Genomic DNA, 21,532 nt, shown 5'->3' on the forward strand with positions numbered 1-21,532 from the left:
CAGCACAAAAGAACCACCAGGATGCAACTGCTTCCTGCTGTCAAATGCTTGCACCAGTCCGGTGAAGGAATAACTCAAGCTGTCCCTGTGTTTGAGCTAATACAGGTGGTGCCCAGTTTGTTTCAGCCGCGTTCAGACTGACTTGTATTTGCAGAACTGGGCTGCCTGCTAACGAACAAAGGATCTTCGAAGCAACAGCCACTGCTGGGATCATAGATAATGAAGCAGTCACTGAAATGAAAATTTACACCTCCACAGAATGTTTTCTTTTCAATGGAGCAGAAAGCAGTCATGTGAAGATTGTTGAGAAGTTGCTCAAGGAACAGGCTATGCTCGTTTAGGCAGAAATATGTCCTACAACTCTAAGCATTGCCCTGCCAGCCATATCTAAACAGACGTAGATTATGCCTTCAGAGTCTTTTGCTTGCATTCCCCAGCAGTCCATCTGAAAGAATTCTTGTTCTCTGCTCATTGTCCCAAATTGAGAACCCCCTGCCTTTCAGTAGTAAGTTTTATATTTTCTGGGAAGTTCTGGTTCTAGAAACTCCTTATTGCCACTGACTGTGAAATATAAACAAAATGGAGGGGCGAGAGAAAATTCAGACAGTTATCTAAAGGACTGAAGTGCAGATTAAAGCCCAAGATGCTCAAATGTATTGGATCACTTTTACAACTAACTGTGAGGGTGTTCTTCAGATGATTAGAATGAGGACAGGGGCAAAGATTAAGGAATGTTCCTAACTTTGAGATAATTCAGCTGGACTGCTCTGCACTAACCCACCCCTTAAATAATGGCCCCTTGACAGCTGCCATACATTCCCAAATCTTGGTCCAAATATATCCATCATTTGATATATCCTTCTTGAATGCAATCCGAGCTTTCGCCTTATTCCTTCCATCCCCCAAACCTTTTCATTCCAAATTCTTCGGTAAATCCTCCCTGAAATCGCATCCTCACCGGCCCGCCCACCGCAGGGCTCACTCCCCTACTAGCCAAGTGTAGGGCCCCAGGTCACCTGGCCCCTGCTGCTGTGACCTCGCACCCTTTCTTGAACTTCACTTGGCTTCCTGCCCCGCCTCCGTCGCTGGCTGTCCTCAGATTTCCTTGCCCTGCGCCTAATTCGCCCGGCGCCGCCGCCGCCGCCGGGGTGCCGTACCTGACCCGATGAACGCCTCGGAGACCCGTCCGAGTCCCCAGCAGCGCCGCCAAAGCCTCCCGGGCGGCTCTCTTCAGCGGGGCAGCGGCGGCAGAAGCCATGTGCGTTCCCAGCGGGGCGGCGGTGCAGCGGCAGCTCCTCCACGCCTTCCAGCAGCGCGGGACCTGCAACTTTCGCTTGCTCCAGCAGGGCAAGAGAGCCAGCCGGGAGCGGCGCGGACACCCTCGGAGCCGGGCGGGAGGAGGAGGCTGGGAAGGGGTGGCGCTGCTGCCAGTGCTTGCCGTGCGGGGCGACAGCGACTTCTTGGCCGCCGCGCCGCGTCAGCGAGAGGGAAGGGAGCGTGGGCGGGGAAGGCGAGCCCCGTACGTGGGAGCGCCCCGCTCCGCTCCGCTCCGCTCCGCTCCCTCCCGCGCGCTGCGGGGCCGCCGCGTCTCTCGGGGGGAGGACGGGGCTGCAAGGAGAGACGCGCGGGCTGGGCTCCTTCCCCCCGCGCCCCTTTCTCCTGCCCCGGACTCTTTCCCGCGCTGCCCCGGGTCGCAGCCGTCGCTCCCGGAGGGCCGCAGCGACCGAAGGCGCCTCTTGCCGTGCCGGCGGGTGGGCCGAGGGGCACGGGGCGACGAGGGAATGCAGCCGCCACGGCGTCTCATTCACTGTCTTAAGTCTTACTCCTTCACGTTTGAACCCAAATGTGAGTGTGCGTGCGCGCGCGTGTGATTTTTGCAAGCAAATATTCAGGCGCATGAGGGCCTTTGTCTGCACGGTGCTTGGTTCCACCCCTCATCTTATCTCACGCAGCAGACAAGAGACTTCAAGCGAGGGAGCGCCACGAAGTGCGCCAGAGGATAAGGAGGGTCCGCCCGCCCTTGACGGGCTTGAAGAAATGGCGGTAAAATTCGATACCCTCGCCCCACCCCAGTCCCACAGCGCTGAAGGGGAGAGCACGGGGATGAGACTTTAAAAATAACAATAATAGATGGATAGATAGATATTTGGCCCCCAACTCAATATTCCCCAACTAGGTACCCTAGAGGTGTGTTGGACTACAACTACATCTCCATCATTCCCAGCTAACAAGGCCACTGCTTAAGATCATGGCAGCAGCTTGAGAAAGGCTGTCCTAAGCGCAGGGCTTTTTTTGTATAGAACGCACCGGAACGGCACCTTTTTCCGGCACCTTTTTTCCCGATGGATTTTACGAAGTGATTTTGAATCGCCTGTCGGTGTAGCAGTTCAGCAGCAAACATCGTTAACATTAGTGCCTGCGGGCTGCTTTTGTGTCCGTGCCGATAGTGAGTGCTTACTGCCCGGCGGCGACCATTATGTTTGTGTGTGTGTAGAGTGACTGGCTTTAAAAGTGTGACCAAGATGTGAGTTCTGGCACTTTTTTTTTTTTTACAAAAAAAGCACTGCCTAAGCGAAAGGTATAGGTTTGGGCAAGAAGCTTCTCACTAGGAGGGAAAAAGAAAACTTTCTGAGGTGCAAGGAACTATACCTTGATAGAAGCTTTCAGTCTCTACAATTCTCAGTCTCCATCTTTTTTCATTAGCATGAACACTGGGAGAAATAAAAAGGGCTCCCATTAGATTTGTACACAGAAAAACAAGACTTATCATCCGGCCTCACTGCCTTGCCCTAAACAGATCACAAAGGGTGCCTCAGTGTCTGGTGGTGAAGACCAAATGACCCCACTCCATTAGTGGGTAACTGTCAATTGCTATCTTTGTGTTTTATAGGCTTGCCAGGGTGCCTCCCTAACCCTGTAAGTTCACACATGTGACCTTTATGTTTGCTTAACTTGGCCAGCCTGTTCAAGGTAACTTTAATTTAGAAGGCCTGTCAAAGGTCTCTAATCAGAGTGAAATGTAACTTTTCTTTCTGGTGCTGTGCCATGTGTCCAATCACTTTCCTACCCATATCAAAGTATCCAATCACCTTCCTGTGTGTTGTAGTCACTCCCCTTTTGTGCATTCTATATAACCCCAATGGAAGTAGCATTGGGTGTTCCTCTTTTGGGCACCCATGGATGCATGCATTCAATTGTAAATAAACCTGTTTGCCCTGACAAGAAACTGATTTCCGAGTCTTAATTGCGGATCAGTGTGACAGATTTCATATTCCATTATTTGTAACTGAGGCAAATATTTCCCAATACTCTTCCTTGTTTTCAGGAAAGGCCCAAGGCTCATTGTAAAGTAATGATATTACTAACTGGTTACTGACAGCCAGTATACTGAGGTACAAGTTGGACTAATGCATTTATTAGCATCTCACCAATGAGACCTGCAACAAAACACAGCAGCATGTGTTACTTGGGGTGCCAGCCAGCCAAACTCCCCTGTCCAAGTTTTCTGTTCTATCCTCCAAGCAGACATCCAGCCTTCTGAATTCAGCAACAGACACTGTCTCTGCAGATGGATTTCCTTTCCAGGGGCTGAAATCAAAGGAATGTGGTAGCTTGCCACTTCCAGTTATATGTTCCTCCATATATTATAAGACCTCCCCCTAGACATAAGAATTTGTCTCTGAATGAATCAGATCACCTTGGGGGCATCTTGCTCAATACTGTGAACACTTACTGGGCAGTTGCTTTTCAGGGTTTCAGGCACACGTTTTCCCAATCCTACCCTGATCTGCATGCAAAACAGATACTCTGCCACTAAGCTCTAGCTCTCCTATTACTCCACTAACCATGCCTAGGTAATGCCACTTAATGTACTCTGGAGAGTACTATATGTAAGGCAGTGGTCCCCAACCTTCTGAGACATGGGGGCCACATTGGAGTACCCAATGCCTAAAGAGGCCCACATCCTAAATCAAAAAGTAACAAAATTATTAACCTACCAATTTAGATCAAAAATAAGCATTCAGAGATCAATGAAGAAATGTTAACTTGAATGCAATCCATTCTGAACAGTATTTTACTGTGGAATCCTTTTATCTAGCTGTACATGCTTGCCTAGTCTGTGATTTTTATGGCTGTTTTCTGTTAGCCAAGGCATTAACATCCAAGTCAAGGTTTGTGACAAACACCCTTAAAATGCCATGTTAATGTTCATTTGTAAGTCTTGACCTATACTTGGATTTCACCGTGTTTGTCTTGGAAAAATTTTGTTCACAGATGTATGTGGTGCCAAAAACTGTGAACATGCCTGTGGCAAATTTATTTAGGTTGATAAATATATCAGGTAAAGCACAGAAGAAATCTAACAGACTTATTTTCTTTATAAATGTCTATGTGATTAGCACTGGTTTGCAAATCAACTAGTTCCAGCTGGAAAAAAGTTACTTTGCATCTTCTGTTGCTAATTCAGAATTCTGGATTCTGAAACATTCTCATTTCCCTTCCATGCTTATGACAGAGGAAATCTGTTCTGGAATCCACCTGCAATAAATTCAGTGCTTTGATGTGTCTTTCAACATTGAATTGTAAACTCCAGTCCTTCTCGAATTTTAGTTCATTGCACATTAGAAGTTTGATAAGTTACTTTCCCTAACTCATTTCACAGAAATGTTTCGTTTTGCTTCAAAAACTTCCAGTTCAGAATGCATGTCACACTCAAGCTTTCCTTTTCCCTGCAGCCTTAGATTCAATGTGTTCAGTTGCTCTGTGATATCAGTTAAGGAAATCAAATAAACAATCCATCAAGGGTCAGAAAGTACTTCTTGACCTTTTCCTTTCTCCTTGAGAAAGGCACCAACTTCATGACAAAGGCTGAAAAATGCTTGAGGACTTTGCCTCTGCTAAGCCAGCTGACTCCTGCATGGTACTTCACCGTATTCTGCATCTATCTCGGAGAAAATTTTGAAACTGACCATGAATAAGGCCATGAATAACTCATGTTTAGCCTGCAGTCAACCAGCACCCCGAGGTCCCTTTCACAAGTGCTGCTCTCCAGCCACTTGTCCCCTATCCTGTACTTATGACACCTTTTCCTATGCCCAAGGTCTTGCACTTACCCACATTGAACACCATCCTGTTGTCTCTTGCCCACTTCCATAGTCTGTCCAGATCCTTTTGGATCTGGAGTACCTGCTCCTCAGTTGTGGGCACTGCCACAGTTTTAGTATTGTCTGCAAATTAGATCAGCAGACTGTTCACCCCTTCTTCCATGTCATTGATGAAAAGATTAAACAGGATCAGCCCCAGGACAGAGCCCTGAGGGACCCCACTTGTCACTGGCCACCATCCTGATGATTCCCCACAAATGATTACCCTTTGCTTTCGGTCAGTCAACCATGCCCTAATCCATCGGACAGTGCTTTGGTGTATCCCAAAACTCCTCAGTTTCTCAACCAGGATACCATGGGGCACTTCATCAAAGGCCTTGCTGAAATCCAGGTAAACCACATCCAGTGCATCCCCTCCATCTAGCCATCTCGAAACCTTGTCATAGAATTCCACAAGGTTTGTCTGGCAGGACCTGTTTTTGCAGGAGCCGTGTCGCGTGGCTGCCAGCCTCCCTTCCCTATCTAGCATCACTAGATCTCTCTCTATTATGAGACTTTCCATTGTTTTTCCTACAGTGGACATAAGGCTAACTGGTCTGTAATTCCCCATGTCCCTTCTACTACCCTTTTTGAAAATTGAGACCACTGACACCACCCTCCAGTCCGCTGGAACTTCACCCGTTCTCCATGAGGCCTCAAAAATGGAGGCCAGCGGGCGTGAGAGAACCCTTGTCAACTCTCTAAGTACTCTCGGGTGTAACCTGTCAGGGCCTGGTGCCTTTGTTATGTCCAATGCCCTGAGGAGGGTGGGTGACTCTAATCTGCCCCCCTAAGTCCCCAGCCTCATCTAATCTCCTATGTGGATCTCCCCCATCATGCTTTGGGGAAAACACAGAGGCAAAATAGTCATTTAGCATCTGTGCCTGTTCACTCGTATCAGTCACTGGATCTCCTTCCATATTTGGTGGTCCTACCACTTGTCTCCCCTTCCTCTTCCTATTTACATGCTGAAAGAAGCCCTTTTTGTTGCTCTTGATATTCTTGGCAAGTCACAGCTCGTAATCAGCCTTAGCTTTGTGAAGAATCCTTCTGCAACAAGCCTCCTCCTCCCGGTATACCCTTTTGTCTATTTGCCCCAGTAACCACTGTTCTAAAGTATAAAACTCGTAACTTTTATTAGGGCAACTCCAACAGTAGAGAGAAAGACTGAATGAAAGGGCAGCCTCCCACTTGAAGCAGATGATACACCAATTCAGTTGCCTTCAGATTATATGCAGATCCACATCACTGCCTGTTAGCCAAGCCTCAATCACGAGAAGCAGAAGCAAAACGGCAGCCAGGGGGAAGGGAACTTGGCTGCAGGAGGATGTGGGAAGGGGAATCCCATAAGCTTTCCTCCTAAGAGAGTCCTCCTTCCCTCTCAACCCGAGGGGCCACTCATGGGCTCCTGCAATCACAGAAGACTCCTAGTAGGAGTGGGTGGGGGAAGAGAGGCAAAAGCAAGCAAGGCAAAAAGTCACACCAACCAGCTCTTGTTGAGGAAGGAAGAACACTTTTGCTTGAAGCAGCAACCTCACAGGTAACCTTGGAAGCCATTTGATGGGTGGACCCTCTAGAAATTTTCAGAATGCAAAACTCTTTGTATCATTTTTGCAAAAATACCAGGCCTTTTGCTCTCCCTTTTCAGCCTTTTTGCAAAAGCAGGCTAGGTATCTCCAGTACCCTGCTTTATCCTTCCTTATACACATATAGTCTTCGACATGGTAATACATGAATAGTGGGAGTAAAAGAGCTGAGTGGTATAGGTACCTGAGCACTGCTGGCTAGCGAAGCACAGAATGGCCAAAATGCTAGTATGGAGGATAAGACCAAGAGAGGGCTGACAGAAGGAACCATGGAGACCAGAAGAAACAATCTCGCTATTGTGTTTTTTGCAAGAAAGGGACAGGAAAAACAACAGTAGATGGTGCGCTTGTGGCAGGAAGAACAGTGTGGGTCTGAGAGAAAACACCTTGAGGGAGGTCACAGTAAACAAGCAGGTTGGAGGGCTGTGTAGAAAAGAGCCTAGGGGCCACATATGGCCCTCAGGCTGCAGGTTGGGGACCCCTGGTATAAGGCAACCTTGCCCCATGTCTGAGTCAAGACTGAATTAAAAACTTGGAGTTTGACTTTTGAAATAGTTTCAGAATTAGATTATGAAGGATACACTTTAAGTCATTTTAAATATCACCTTGTCACATACATTTCTGTTATACCTTATCCTCTGACCTCAAATCTGCTAACATCTGTCATTTGAATAGCTCTCTGTGTGTGTGCAGGTGAATTTTTGACCATACATACAGAAGAAAGGCCCTGCTGGACCAGACCAGCCTAACATCCTTCTTCCCACAGTAGCCAATCAGATACCGCAGTGGGAAGTCCATGAGCAGGTCATGGGTACCATAGCCTGATATTACTGATATTAGAGGGGAATTCTGCCAGAATTCTGTAGCTACGACCTCTGAACCTAGAGATTCGATATAGCAAGGGTGGACAGACAGTAAATCTCCAGTTGTTTTGGACTTCTAATGGTCAGAAGTCCAGCCAACATGAATTCCAAAACACGGAGAATACTTTGCATATTCTAAATTCAAGAAAGTTACAAAGCACTTACAGCAACAAAGTGCTAAGTGGTACCAGGACTCCTAGTTTCAGTCTGCTGAAGAGAAAAGCAAATTCTTATGTCTCTTGTCTCCGGGGTGCATCTCCCACAAAGTGGGGAGCCCATGGAAGCTCATTGCAAGCTGAAGCATGCATACAAAGTGCAACTTCAAAATAAACAAGGAGGAGACAATATATCAAAACTCTTCTTTCTTGTGGTTAAAAGTATCCCACTTTCCTACATACTAATATAATATTAAAGCAGCGTTGACAGTGACATCGCTACTCTAAGGGTTCAAGTTTGGCACTCAGTCATGGAAAGCATTGAATGTTATGGGAGGAAAAGTGCTTACATAAATGTTCTAGTTATAAATGTGATAATTGCCTCTATGTACTGTCATAATATAGATCAAAGTGCAGTAGACATTAGTCTGGGGATGGAAAGAGAACGTCAGAAACATAGTATGTGCAGTGTAATTAGCACATGCATTGCAGCCAGTGGTGTATATCTGATTTGATCACTTTGTGATCAGTCACTGTAACAGAAAGCTGGCAGGTATTCCCCATTCCCCTCCAACAACTGGCCCAAACGCCACCCAGAAATTCCCTAGCCTTCAATTCCCAGACCAGACATTGCATTTAGCACATGACTACCCAAGTACAGGGAATAAAACAAGTTTATTGAACGATAAAACATGGAATGGAGGAGAATAAAACACTAGGGTACAATGGATACAACAGGGTAAAATGGGGAAGGAGAGGGAAGTTGGAAAGCAGCAGTTTTACAGATCTAGGCAACCAAGCACCCTGACCCCAGTCCTGGGGTTGTGTTGTATCACTGAGGCCCAAAAACAACAAAGCTAAACCTCCTCTAATCTATACACAGAATATTTACCTTCTGTAGGGCCGTGGCATGCAGGGCATCACAGGACTCTTCAGGCGGGAAAACAGGCCACAGGTTGGAATGCCTGGAGAGGAACAAATGCTTCTCTGTTCCCCAACCTTTATTCTCCCCACAGTGGACAAACTGACTCACGGGGAGATGGTCCATCCTTTGATGCCACCTATTTGCTCCAGCTGCTGGTCATTAGTGATTTAGCGCTGCCATCTGCAGCATCCTTGAGTCTGTAATTCTGATAACTCCCAAAAGTACATCACAAAGGGAATGCATTACCCTGAGACCCAGGGATTGGATTCTCACTGAGTTGGCACCAAAAATTAGAACATTTAAGAGTTGAACTCATCCCTTTCTTGACCCAGGGGAACCAGGATGCCTGTTTCACGTTATAATCACCTCCATAAATTTCCGGTTAGCACACCTAAAATGAAATCTATATGTATCATATAGATACTAGCATAAATTTTCTGTGTGAATACTTTGCTCATTTCTGCATACCTATACAACTGGTTTATGAGCTGTATTTTACTTTTAGGAAGCAATAATTATCCTCAGATGTTGGGAATTATGCAATTCACTCTTACTGAAGGCAATCCAGTTCCCCTTGTGCTACTTATAAAAACACATGCATGCTTAGTGCATCTTAATCTTATCTGATGTCCAGAATTATCCTTAAAATATAGGTCTTTTGGGTATTGTATTTTTCAAAGACTGACAAAAATCTATCAGGGAAATGTATTTATGGTTCAAGACAATATATGACAACTTGCTAGCTAATTTACTCCCAGGAAAATGTGCATAATATTAGAAATGTAATAATGCTCATCAAGCAATTTTGTACCATGTCTATTTGATCTGTCCCAAGGCCCAAATTTATTACTTTTATGATAAATACTTGGTTTCATGGTTCAGCATATATCTGAGGTAGGTTACATTTTGATGCTTTAACAATTCTTAATCATTTAGAGTATTTTGCACATAATACAATCCAATGTTTGCATAGTTATTAGTGATTAATAAAAGCCAACATGGATTTATCATGACTAACTGTTAGACTAATTTAATCTCATTCTTTACTGAGTAACCTCCTAAATGGACAATGAAAACAATGTGGACATAATCTATCTTGACTTTAGCAAAGCTTTCAACATAGTGTCCCATGACATCCTGTTAAGCAAACTAGCAAAGAGTAGGCTAGATAGAACAAATATTAGGTGGATCCAAAATTGGCTGCTAAAGTGGATGGAAAGAATGCTCATCAATGGCACCTTCTCAAAATCAAAAAAGGTAATAGTGGGGTGCCACAGAGTCCAATTTTAGGCCTCAACATCTTTATTAATAATCTAGATGAGGAAGTACAAGGAAAGATAATCAAATTTGCAGGTGATACAAAATTGTGTGGAATAGCTAACACCCCGAAAGACAGAATAAATATTCAGGGCAATCTAGATAAGCTTGGACGCTGGGCTGAAAGCAACAGAATGAGATTCAACAAGGACGAATGCCAAGTCCTCCATGTAGGAAAAAGAAATCAGATGCATCAATACAAGACAAGGAATACTTGGCTCTGCAAAGATAAATAACTTGGAGCTATTGTGGACAAAAGGCCAAAGATGAGCCAAAACAATGCATTGTAGTCACAAAAAGGGCACATGCTATTTTGGATTAATATAAGTGTCATTTCCAAATCACACAAAGTAGTAATTCCTCAAAACTCTACATTAATCAAGTCTCATCTAGAATACTGTGTCTAGTTCTGGACACCAATATTTAGGAAAGATGCAGAAAAACTGGAAAGAGTTCAGAGGAAATCAACAGAGATGATTCTGGGTTTGGAAACATTGCCCTATGAGGAGAGACTGGGTATGTTCAGCTTAGAGAAGAGAAGACTGAAGTGGGAATATGATAGCACTCTGCAAGTACCTGAAAGGCTGTCACAAAGAAGAAAGACAAGATCTCTTATCATGCATAAGCAACTCAGGTTGCAGCAAACCAGATTCAGGCTAGAAATCAGAAGTTTTCTCACTGTCAGAACAATACAGCAGTGGAACCAGTTGCCTAGAGAGGTCATGGGCTCTCCCACACTAGAGACATTCCAAAATAATCTGGACAGCCATCTGAGTAGGATGGAATAATTTGGTGTCCTGCAACAGCATGGAGTTGGACCCAATGGCCTTTCTTGGCCCCTTTCAACTCTGCTTTTCTATGATTCTATATGTACCTTTTTAATTCTGCTAATACATATTTGTTGCTGATCAGTTCCATAAAGGAAGCCACACCCTTGAGTTTACAAGAATTGAGCAGGATTGTCAAAGAAAGGACATTTGGGTGGGGGGGGGGGAGTCATTCACAGGGTCACCATTCATTAGAGATGACCTGATGGCATCTAACAACAACAACAAATCCTCAGCTACTCCAAGCTTGTCTGATTGATTGTAAAAATTCTCAGTATTGTATACAGTCATGAAAACATTGACATGTACAAGTCAAAGAAGATGCAGCCTCAGGAGACAAACGACAATCCACAACCTTGTATCAGGATGCTTGTACATTTCAGTGCTAATGTGGGTTCTCTGATTGTTCGTCTTTATTTATTGTTTGTGTTATTTTTCCTCCTTTCCTATGTGTTGGTGTATTCATTTTTTGTTTCAAAATACAAAGGGAAAGAAGGGGATGTAAGACCCTGATGTTAAAACTGTGCTAAAACAGTATCATTTGCTTTTCTTTATTATTTATAGTTTAGAAACAGAGCATGTGTTTAGAACTTTGGTTACTCCACAAGTATTCACATTCCCTGAAGTTGCAATACTAAACATACTTACATGGCACTCAGTGGGATTTGCTCTTGAATATACATACACAAGGTTGTGCTGTGGGGTGCACTTATATGTATTCATAAATGAATAATTGGTAAAATTGACAACTTAGAGCAAGGGTCAGATCATCCATTCCTACCTTTCATGGATTACACATTAACAGCTATATAGCATGGTGCTGACAGGAATCCCGCAAAATCCGAATGACTTGCAGCCAAGTATGTCAAAGGCATACCAGCACAAATGAGGGAGCGAGATTTAAATGTTTCCATGAATACATTTCTCAACCATCTGAAATCTGTTGAAAAGAATTTTAAGTGTACTTTTCAAGTGGCAAGAAGTGTTTTGGCATTTCTGCTTGAGTGAATCTTTCGGATAGCATTTCCCCACTCAGCTTCCACCCATCCCTGCCGGCCTGCCCCTGTGCTTCCTGGCATCTAAATGGAACCTTGGCTCCCTGCGCTTTGCTCCGTTGGATCAGAGTACTTCTGCTATTTTTACGTAGTTGTTTATTTCTGTACCACCCAACAGCTGAAGCTTATCTTTGTAGATCTTACTATTTTTTTGTCACCAAATAGTCTGATCACCAGTGAGGATCACACTCACTGGCTGGAAAATGTAGCAGCCCCTGAGAATGCAAAAGTTGGTCATCTGGTCTAGAGAACTGGGCTGTCCAGCTAAAATTCTGATGAAATATTAAATGTAGTGAATTTGTGCTGCAGGGGTAGGATGGACTTTGCTATCATGCTCAGGGTCTTGCAAATAACCACTATCTGTTATAGTGGAGTTGGTCTAACCACTGTTTGGTCACATAGCAGATTAATATGGCAGTCATGGTTTGCCTTTGTTTCTGCTTTACCATTCCTTTCCCTATTACTGGTATTTTCCACAGTCTGTGTTGTTCTGTAGTGCTCTCATCTGGCCCACACATATTGCTTGCTACTGCTTTCTGCTGGTCCATACAGTATTTTGGAGGATCTCTGAAATGTCTGAGTAGAAAAAGATTTGATTCAGTAAAGGAGATGAATTAGGTGATCTCAAGACTTTTGTTGTTAGTCGCAAAGTCATGTCCGACCCATCGCGATCCCATGGACAAAATTCTTCCAGACCTTCCTGTCCTCCACCATCCCCTGAAGTCCACTTAAGCTCACACCACCTGCTTCAGTAACTCCATCCAGCCACCTCATTCTCTGCCATTCCCTTCTTCTTTTGCCATCTATTGTTCCCAGCATTAGGCTCTTCTCCAGGGAGTCCTTCCTTCTCATTAGGTGGCCAAAGTATTTGAGTTTCATCTTCAGGATCTGGCCTTCTAAAGAGCAGTCAGGGTTGATCTCCTCTAGGACTGACCGGTTTGATCGCCTTACGGTCCAAGGGACTCGCAGGAGTCTTCTCCAGCACCACAATTCAAAGGCCTCAATTCTTCAGCACTCAGCCTTCCTTATGGTCCAACTTTCACAGCCATACATTGCAACTGGGAAAACCATAGCCTTGACTATATGCACTTTTGTCAGCAGGGGGATGTCTCTGCTTTTTAGTATGCTGTCTAGATTCACCTTAGCTTTCCTCCCAAGGAGCAAGCTTCTTTTAATTTCTTGGCTGCAGTCCCCATCTGTGGTGATCTTGGAGCCCAGCAAAATAAAATCTGTCACTACCTCCATTTCTTCCCCATCTATTTGCCAGGAAGTGATAGGACCAGATGCCATGATCTTAGTTTTCTTAATGCTGAGTTTCAAGCCAACTTTTGCACTCTCCTCCTTCACCCGCATCAAGAGGCTCCTTAGTTCTTCACTTTCTGCCATTAGAGTGGTATCATCTGCATATCTGAGGTTGTTGATATTTCTCCTGGCAATCTTAATTCCAACTGGTGATTCCTCTAGCCCCGCCTTTCTCATAATGTGCTCTGCATATAAGTTAAATAGGCAGGGCGACAGTATACAGCCTTGCCGAACTCCTTGCTCAATTTTGAACCAATCAGTGATTCCGTGTCCAGTTCTCACTGTTGCTTCTTGACCCGCATATAGGTTTCTCAAGAGACAAATAAGATGGCCTGGTACTCCCAACTCTTTAAGAACTTGCCACAATTTTTTGTGATCCACACAATCAAAGGCTTTAGCATAGTCAATGAAGCAGAAGTAGATGTTTTTCTGGAACTCCCTAGCTTTCTCCATGATCCAGTGTATGTTGGCAATTTGATCTCTAGTTCATCTCCCTCTTCAAAATCCTGCCTGTACTTCTGGTAGTTCTTGGGCCACATACTGCTGGAGCCTAGCTTGTAGGATTTTGAGCATAACTTTGCTAGCTTGTGAAATGAGTGCAATGGTGCAGTAGTTTGAACATTCTTTGGCATTGCTCTTCTTTGGAATCGGAACCTTTTGCAATCCTGTGGCCACTATTGAGTTTTTCAAATTTGCTGGCATATTGAGTGTAGCACTTTTACTGCATTGTCTTTTAAGAGTTTGAATAGCTCAGCTGGAATACTGTCACCTCCACTAGCTTTGTTGTTGCTCAGACTTCCTAAGGCCCATTTGACGTCAAATTCCAGGATATCTGGCTTGAGGACAGTTACCACCACATCATGGTTATCAGGGACGTTAAGCTCTTTCTTGTATAGTTCTTCTGTATAATCTTGCTACCTCTTCTTAATCTCTTCTGCCTCTGTTAGGTCCCTGCCATTTTCGTCCTTTATCATGCCCATCTTTGCATGAAACATTCCCTTCATATCTCCAATTTTCTTGAAGAGATCTCTCGTCCTCCCTGTTCTATTGTTTTCTTCTATATCTTTGCACTGTTCATTGAAGAAGGCATTCTTATCTCTTCTAGCTATTCTCTGGAATTCTGCATTCAGTTGGGTGTATCTTTCTCTTTCTCCCTTGCCTTTTGCTTCCCTTTTTTCTTCAGCTATTTGTAAAGCTTCCTCAGACAGCCATTTTGCTTTCTTGCATTTCTTTTTCTTTGGGATGGCTTTAGTTGCTGCCTCTTGTACAATGTTGTGAACCTCCATCCATAGTTCTTCAGGCACTCTGTCTATCAGATCTAATTCCTTAAATCTATTTGTCACCTCTACTGTATATTCATCAGGGATATGATTTAGGTCATACCTGAGTGGCCTAGTGCTTTTCCCTACTTTCTTCAATTTAAGCCTAAATTTTGCAACCAGAAGCTCATGATGTGAGCCACAGTCAGCTCCTGGCCTTGTTTTTACTGACTGTATAGAGCTTCTCCATCTTTGGCTGCAGAGCACATAGTCAATCTGTTGTCTGTGTTGACAGTATGATGAGGTCCATGTGTAGAGTCGTCTCTTGGGTTGTTGGAAAAGAGTGTTTGCTATGACCATCGTATTCTCTTGACAAAATTCTACCAGCCTGTGCCCTGCTTCATTTTGTACTCCAAGGCCAAACTTGCCTGTTATTCCATTTATCTTTTGGCTTCCTACTTTAGCATTCCAATCCCCCATGATGATAAGGACATCATTTTTTGGAGTTAATTCTAGAAGGTGCTGTAGGCCTTCATTGAACCGGTCAACTTCAGCCTCTTCAGCACCAGTGGTTGGGGCATAGACTTGGGCTACTGTGATGGTTTGCCTTGGATTCGAACTGAGATCATTCTGTCATTTTGGAGATTGTATCTCAGTACTGCTTTTCCTACTCTTTTATTGACTATGAAGGCTACTCCATTTCTTCTGAGGGATTCTTGTCCACAGTAGTATCCCTGATGGTCATCTGAATTAAATTCACCCATTCCTATCCATTTTAGTTCACTGATTCCTAAGAAGTTGATGTTCAGTCTTGTCATCTCTTGTCTGACCACATCCAGCCTGCCTTGATTCATGAATCTTACATTCCAGGTTCCTATGGAGTATAGATCTTTGCAGCATCGGACTCTCCTTTCACCACCAGATATATCTGCAACTGAGTGTCCTTTCGGCTTTGACCCAGTTGCTTCATTCTTTCTGGTGCTACTAGCACTAGCCCTTCGCTCTTCCCCAGTAGCATATTGGACACCTTCCGACCTGAGGGGCGCATCTTCCAGCGTCATATCTTTTTGCCTTTTGGTACTGTCCATGGGGTTTTCATGGCAAGGGTACTGGAGTGGGTTGCCATTTCCTTCTCCAGTGGATCACCTTTTGTCAGAGCTCTCTGCTATGACCTGTCCGTCTTGGGTGGCCCTGCACAACATAGCTCATAGCTTCATTGAGCTACACAAGCCCCTTTGCCACGACAAGGCAGTGATCTATGAAAGGGGATCTCAAGACTTACAGATCCCTTATTATTTCCCAAGAATTTCACAGCAATGACCAGATAGTTGCTTTGGAGAGGGAAATGGGTTTAGTAGGTAAGTGGTAAATTTTGTATTGCAGGCTTCCATCATGCATTCAGGCAGTTGTGATGATCCAAGTCACCAAAACAGATTTAGCAGTTTTACCACCAACCAGGGATGCTCTTTTATAAAGCTAATGGGCTTTGAATGTCATTCCAGATCAAGTATCTGCACTGCAATGGGGAACAATAAGCTGCCCTTGGGAGAATTCATTTGCAGTGACAATGAAAAGGTGGAAACTGGTATTAGATGAACTAGTGTTGCGAGCTTTATTAACTACCCAGCATGATCTTAAGTAGGACTGACAAATTGCAAGTTTCGTGCAATTATTTCTTCATTTCCATTTGGGGCTAAAGGGCCAAAATGCTGGCATGGCTGTCCGTGCTGTATTTGCCCTTGCTCACATGCTGTGGCCATGCTTGTGCTTCTGTAGCAGAACCCCAAACACAGTGAAAGGGTTAGACTACCTCCAGCTGCTGCCAAAACCAATGGGCTGGTTTTCGCTGCCTCTCCGTATCCTCTAGCTCAATACAGGCAACTCCACTCATCTGGGAATCCATCTGTTCTAGGATTCGGTTCATACAGCAGCCAACCAGCTCCTTGTGGGAAATTCACAAATAGGACATGAGTGGAAGAGCACCCTCCCGCTCATCTTCCCCAGCATTTGGTGCACACTGCACTGATAAGGTAAACATAAAGGTTTCCCCTTGACATTAAAGTCCAGTCATGCCTGACTCTAGGGGGCGGTGCTCATCTCTGTTTCCTAGCCGAGGGAGCCAGCGTTTGTCCGCAGACAGTCTCCGTGGTCATGTGGCCGGCATGACTAAACACCAAAGTGCACGGAACGCTGTTACCTGCCCACCGAAGTGGTACCTTTTTATCTACTCGCATTTGCGTGCTTTCGAACTGCAAGGTTGGCAGGAGCTGGGACGGAGCAATGGGCACTCACCCTGTTGTGCAGATTCAAAGGGGGTGGAAGCCAATGAGAGGAGCCATGGGGCTGTCTTCTCTCTTTCCCTACCCAGAGGACTCCCATCCCTTCAGAGCAGAGTGATGGCTGCAATGACGAAGGGAAATTGCCCTCTTCCTGGTTCTACTCATGGAAACAGTTCTACCAGCAACAAACATAATTAGACTGCATTTATAGTCCATCCGTTATCCTGGCACTTAAGCAGATGATGTCATTGCTCCTTCTCTGAAGAACATTCCTGAACTGTGCTCCTGTGCCTCTTCTGTCTACTGAGTCTCACTGAATCCACAAGGGTTGTTCCCATGTGAGGGCACATAGAATTGCAGCTACATACAATTAGAAAAGTGCTTTGCTTCCCTGCCCCATAAACTGGTTGTAGAAAATACACTAACAGCCCATTCTGTCATACATGAAAATACACTAACAGCCCATTTATTTGGAATTAAGCTATTTTGAAATTAAATTTGAGGAGGCAGGTGCAGGTGCAGGTGCCTTACTGAAAGAATCACAGAAAACCTCGTATGTGGTGGTAAATGAACAATTTCTTTCAGTACCGAAATCTGTATGGTTTCTATATGCTGAGGAGACACAAATTACTGGAGCCAACATCATAGTACATATATTATTCATGTCAAATTAAGTGCATTTAAAAGTTCTACTAACTGTAGAGTCATTTCCATTCAATGGATTCTTTATCATGTTCTTTATAGTGATTTGCTCATTTTATTTTATGCTCATTTTATACAGCATATGCTCATTTTATACAGTATTCAGAAAGTATAATACTGAAATGGCAAAAATAATATGCAAAATATATAGTCAAGAAAGCAAGGCCAATCTAGACTTGATACTGAATGCATCATTGATTCACTTCTGTCAACAGGGGCTTTTACCCCTAAGTAAATACCAGCTTTGGAGAAGGGTTTTTTCTCAGGATCATTGCAAATGAAGGAAAACAGGATTAACGCTCTCCTTTCTGCCTGCAATGATCCCATTAACTATTAGCGCCTTCCCTTGCATTTTGCATGTTAAAAAAACCCACTTTCATGCTAAATGTAAATATGTCACTTGTTTGGCACTGACACAATACTTTTCATACCTGGGACTTTCGGTGGTTATTGACTCTGATCTCTGACCTGCACTGTAAAGCAGGAAGTTTAGCCTGATATTGCAAAAGTGCAGTCTCATTTCTGTCACTGTTCTCCCCTGAGGTAATGTTTTATTTCTGGATATTTCCAGGCTGTCGTCTTCATCTTCTTGTAAAGGGCTGATTAGTCTTCAAGTATGAGGGCAACAGTGACCATCACAGATCCTTGCTTATTCGCTAGCCCTCCTGTGTGCTAAAAAATGTTTTACATCCCCTACTGACAAACAGTCCATTCCAGCCCTTGGACAAACCTGTCTAGGACTTGTAGATGTGCACAGGAGTACTCATTGAAAGCTATATGCAAACTTGTACCAAGACATTGAATTCATTGGGGGTTTCTTACAAGTGAATGCCTATAGGAGCAGACTAGAAGCCCTACCCAACTATAACATGTGAAAAAGACCAGTTAGAGTGCTTTGACCTATGTATACACTGATGTTAAAAATGGGTGCATACATCATGGATATGGCACCTAGTCAGGAATAGAAAAGATCAACCTGCCCACCACGGCAAGTGAAATGATGGTCACAATGAGATCCACCAGACTTCCTTTCTTAAACACACGTGTGCAAAAGATGAACCCAGCTAGCCTTAATATTAGGTGGCCACTGATGATGCTGATGCTTGATTGGGATGAAAGGATGATTTGAAACAAGGAAACAGGAAGAGTGAAAATGTAACAAAGAATATTCCTTAGCCATAGGAGGAGGGGGCCTGGATCAGAGAGCAGAAGGGAATTGGCATGTAGACAAGATAGCAGGACCCCTGCTCAATGAGTATTAACTAACACACCCTGCACAGGAAATAATGTCATTATAATGCACATGGGAGGGATGAAATGGGAGGGAAGAACAGGTATTGGAGCGACACAGAATAGGTGGACGGAAAAGATTGTAACTTCCCAGTACCTTGGCCAATGAGGGAGAGGAGCAGGGAAAAAGCAGACGGGGGAAAGGGCATAAATATGGAAGGTGAACACGCGCTCTGGGAGTTGGAAAGGGGAAGGACAACCCTCTGACTCCCTTTATTGCAAAAAAGGAGGAGGAGGAGGAGAACTCTCTGTTGCCTGGTGCATTTTCCAAGGGAAAGGAAAGAGTGTTACTAACCATGCTGGGCAGGTGGAAGCAGTGGTGAGGTGCTGGAAGGCAGCCATTCCTTGTCACTGCACCTCTGCTTTGGAGAAATCTGTTCTTGCGGCCTGCCCCTTGCTGCCCAGTGGGGTGGAGAGTGTAGTCCCATCACCAGCCTTGAAGTCAGGAGTCAGCTGCTAGTTCAGTTGGGTTTTTTACATGGAATGGGGGAAGACACCACCTTGCCCTTTGCTTCAGAGAGTACAATGTTTTGGGAGAAGCCTGGGAAGCTGAGACAGCTTCTCCCTCAAAAATATGCCGAGTGCTAAAACTGGTAATCCTTTCCTGTTCCATAATTCAACTTGGATAGTCAAGATGTTGAAACGACTTCTGCTTATTATTTGAAACGATAATACAGGGGCTGCAGAAGGTACGCGTGCACCGTGTGTGTGTGTATCTTGGAGGGGGCACAATAATACAGCTAGGTTAATCTTCTAGCACAACTCCTTTCTCCCCAGATAACTTGACTGCGTCCAGTGACATTAATCCATATTAGGACGTTGTCTTTCCTGGGTTAAGCGGAAAGTTGCGAACGATGTGCAACTTTTCGAAATCTGCCGCTTGCGCATTCTTGTGTCCCTTTCCGGCTGGCCCAGCGGTGCAAGCTGACGGAGGTTCTGACGTGGCGCCCGGCTCGGTCTTCCAGCTCGCCTGCCTGGCGGCCCGCCGTGCCAGCAGCACGAAACCTGCGGGGGGCGCTGCGAGGCGCTCGCGAGGTCGGACTTCCGCGGCGCTCTGGCTGGCGCCGGGCTCGCTCTCCGTGGTTTCTCTGGCTGCGAGACGGGGCTGGTGCGGAAGTGGCTGGCAGCGGCGGGGAGTCCGGAGCAGCGCGGCCGCGGCGGCGCGCGGGGGGCCGGGACGAGGTGAGCGGGGCCGAGCGAGGCTTGGGCGCAGTTCCCGCCCCCGCTTTGCGGGACGGCGCCCTTTGCTCTCTACCGCCCGGAGCCGGCGGCGCCGCATCTGTTTGCCTGCGGCTCACGCCCACTAGCTTGGGTAGCTGCCGCCGCCCAGAATAGCACAGACCCGTCTCCTGCCCGCGCAAGCCGGGCTGGCGGAGGACCGCTGTTGCTGCCGGCCGTGCGCGGCTCCCTTTAGAGCCGGGATCGGCATGTGTGGCCAGGCTCCGGCCGGGGAACTGGGGAATGACCCGCGCCAGCCGCCGCTTGGGGCGCGAAGGGCGCACGTGCGGGGTGGGCGCCGGGCTCCCACGCTCCTCTTTCGCCGCAGTCTCGCCGGGAGTTACTGTGGCGGGGTCGGGGTGGGTGTGGGGTGAGAATTCGGAAGTACTTCTCCGGGATTCCCCCCCCCCCGTTCTCGCCCCTCATCTGCCTCCTCATGGACACCGACGCTGTGCGTTTTACATCTCTTACAAGTTCAGTAGGAGCAGGTTTCCGCTCTATGAGGGTGCAGTGACAGGGGACGTCACTGTCAAATTTCTGCATGCTGCACCATTGTGAAATATACAGAATCTCTGTAGAAAAGAAGAGGCGTTGACGCTGCCACTGTACTCAACAGCCTCCCACCACCTAGTGCCCTCCACCTGCTTAGGACTTATGTTCAGGTGCAGTCCAAAATCCTGGGGGTTGTACATCCAAATATTCAGAGAGCGCAGGGTTAGGGAAGGCTGCTATAAAAGTACTAGGAGTGATCTGAGCTATCATACACCAATATGTCATTCCACTCTTCCAATGTTGCTTTATTTAGTAATTATGTTTATAGTCTGCTTTTTGCTTTGCAATGAACTCAGAGCAGCTTAGATAAATTTCGTCGTCCTCTCCATCTTATCCTCACAACAACAACCCTGTGAGGTAGGTAGGGCTGAGAGTCCATGGCTGGCTCAAAGTCAAGTGGGGACTAGAACCGAAATCTCCTCAGTCCCAATCCAGCACTCTTAATCTCTAGAATGATAGAATGACCAAGAAAAAAAAAATCAGGGACACAGAGAGAGTAGTAGCATGGCTTGATTCTGCATGGATGCATGGGATCCATGGACAAGGAATTGCTTTGAACATCCTAATAGCGTCCTTGAATTCATACCCTGTATTCTCCACTCCCTGCTGTAAGTAGCCTTTCATTCCTGTGGGGAAATGAGTATGCAAGTTAAATTTATATTATTTGCTTTAAGTCCATCTTCTTGTGTCACAAGCATGCAAATTAGGCTAGTGTTGCTCTGTAACATGTACATTGTTCCTGCCTTTTGATGGGTTGATAAGGTGGCCTTTGTTGTCTTTTACTGAAATGGATTTCTTTGTAGTCTCACAAAAATGAAAAAAAAAAAAACCCTTTCAGTAAATTGCTGGTGGACTATTATGTTGTCAAATATTCCCCTACTTCTAGTGTAAATTTCAGCAGTCTTGGCAATGATCCAATGGTGTTTAAGAACCACAGTGACTGGAATGGATAGTCTAGGCAAACTCATTACTTACACATGAACAATGAAAAATATGGTTCTTAAAATAATTTTGTCCAATTTGTTTCTTGCTGAGAATTGGTTTCATTGTTTCAGGGT

General features: G+C 45.3%; 2 protein-coding genes across 4 annotated transcripts in view; one reads left to right on the forward strand and one right to left on the reverse strand.

The window, feature by feature from the left end:
• The window catches only part of ACSF2 (acyl-CoA synthetase family member 2), a 63,721-nt gene extending 62,298 nt beyond the window's left edge, over positions 1-1,423 (reverse strand). The window contains exon 1 of the mRNA XM_044419998.1: positions 1,158-1,423. Coding sequence (XP_044275933.1) covers positions 1,158-1,258 — 101 coding nt within the window. The 5' untranslated portion in view covers positions 1,259-1,423. The remainder of the gene's footprint in view (positions 1-1,157) is intronic.
• Positions 1,424-1,751: 328 nt separating this feature from the next.
• LRRC59 (leucine rich repeat containing 59) overlaps positions 1,752-21,532 on the forward strand; it is a 28,412-nt gene continuing 8,631 nt past the window's right edge. Inside the window, exon 1 of one of the 3 annotated variants that reach the window (XM_044420003.1) lies at positions 1,752-1,845. The gene's annotated coding sequence lies outside the window, so the exon portion shown is untranslated. Of the gene's footprint in view, positions 1,846-19,776; positions 19,887-21,532 lie in introns of those variants that run through there. The other 2 variants (XM_044420001.1, XM_044420002.1) reach the window with 2 other exon arrangements.

This window comes from Varanus komodoensis, unplaced genomic scaffold (assembly GCF_004798865.1).
Source record: "Varanus komodoensis strain SLA01 unplaced genomic scaffold, ASM479886v1 scaffold11, whole genome shotgun sequence".
Classification (NCBI taxonomy): Eukaryota; Metazoa; Chordata; class Lepidosauria; order Squamata; family Varanidae; genus Varanus; species Varanus komodoensis.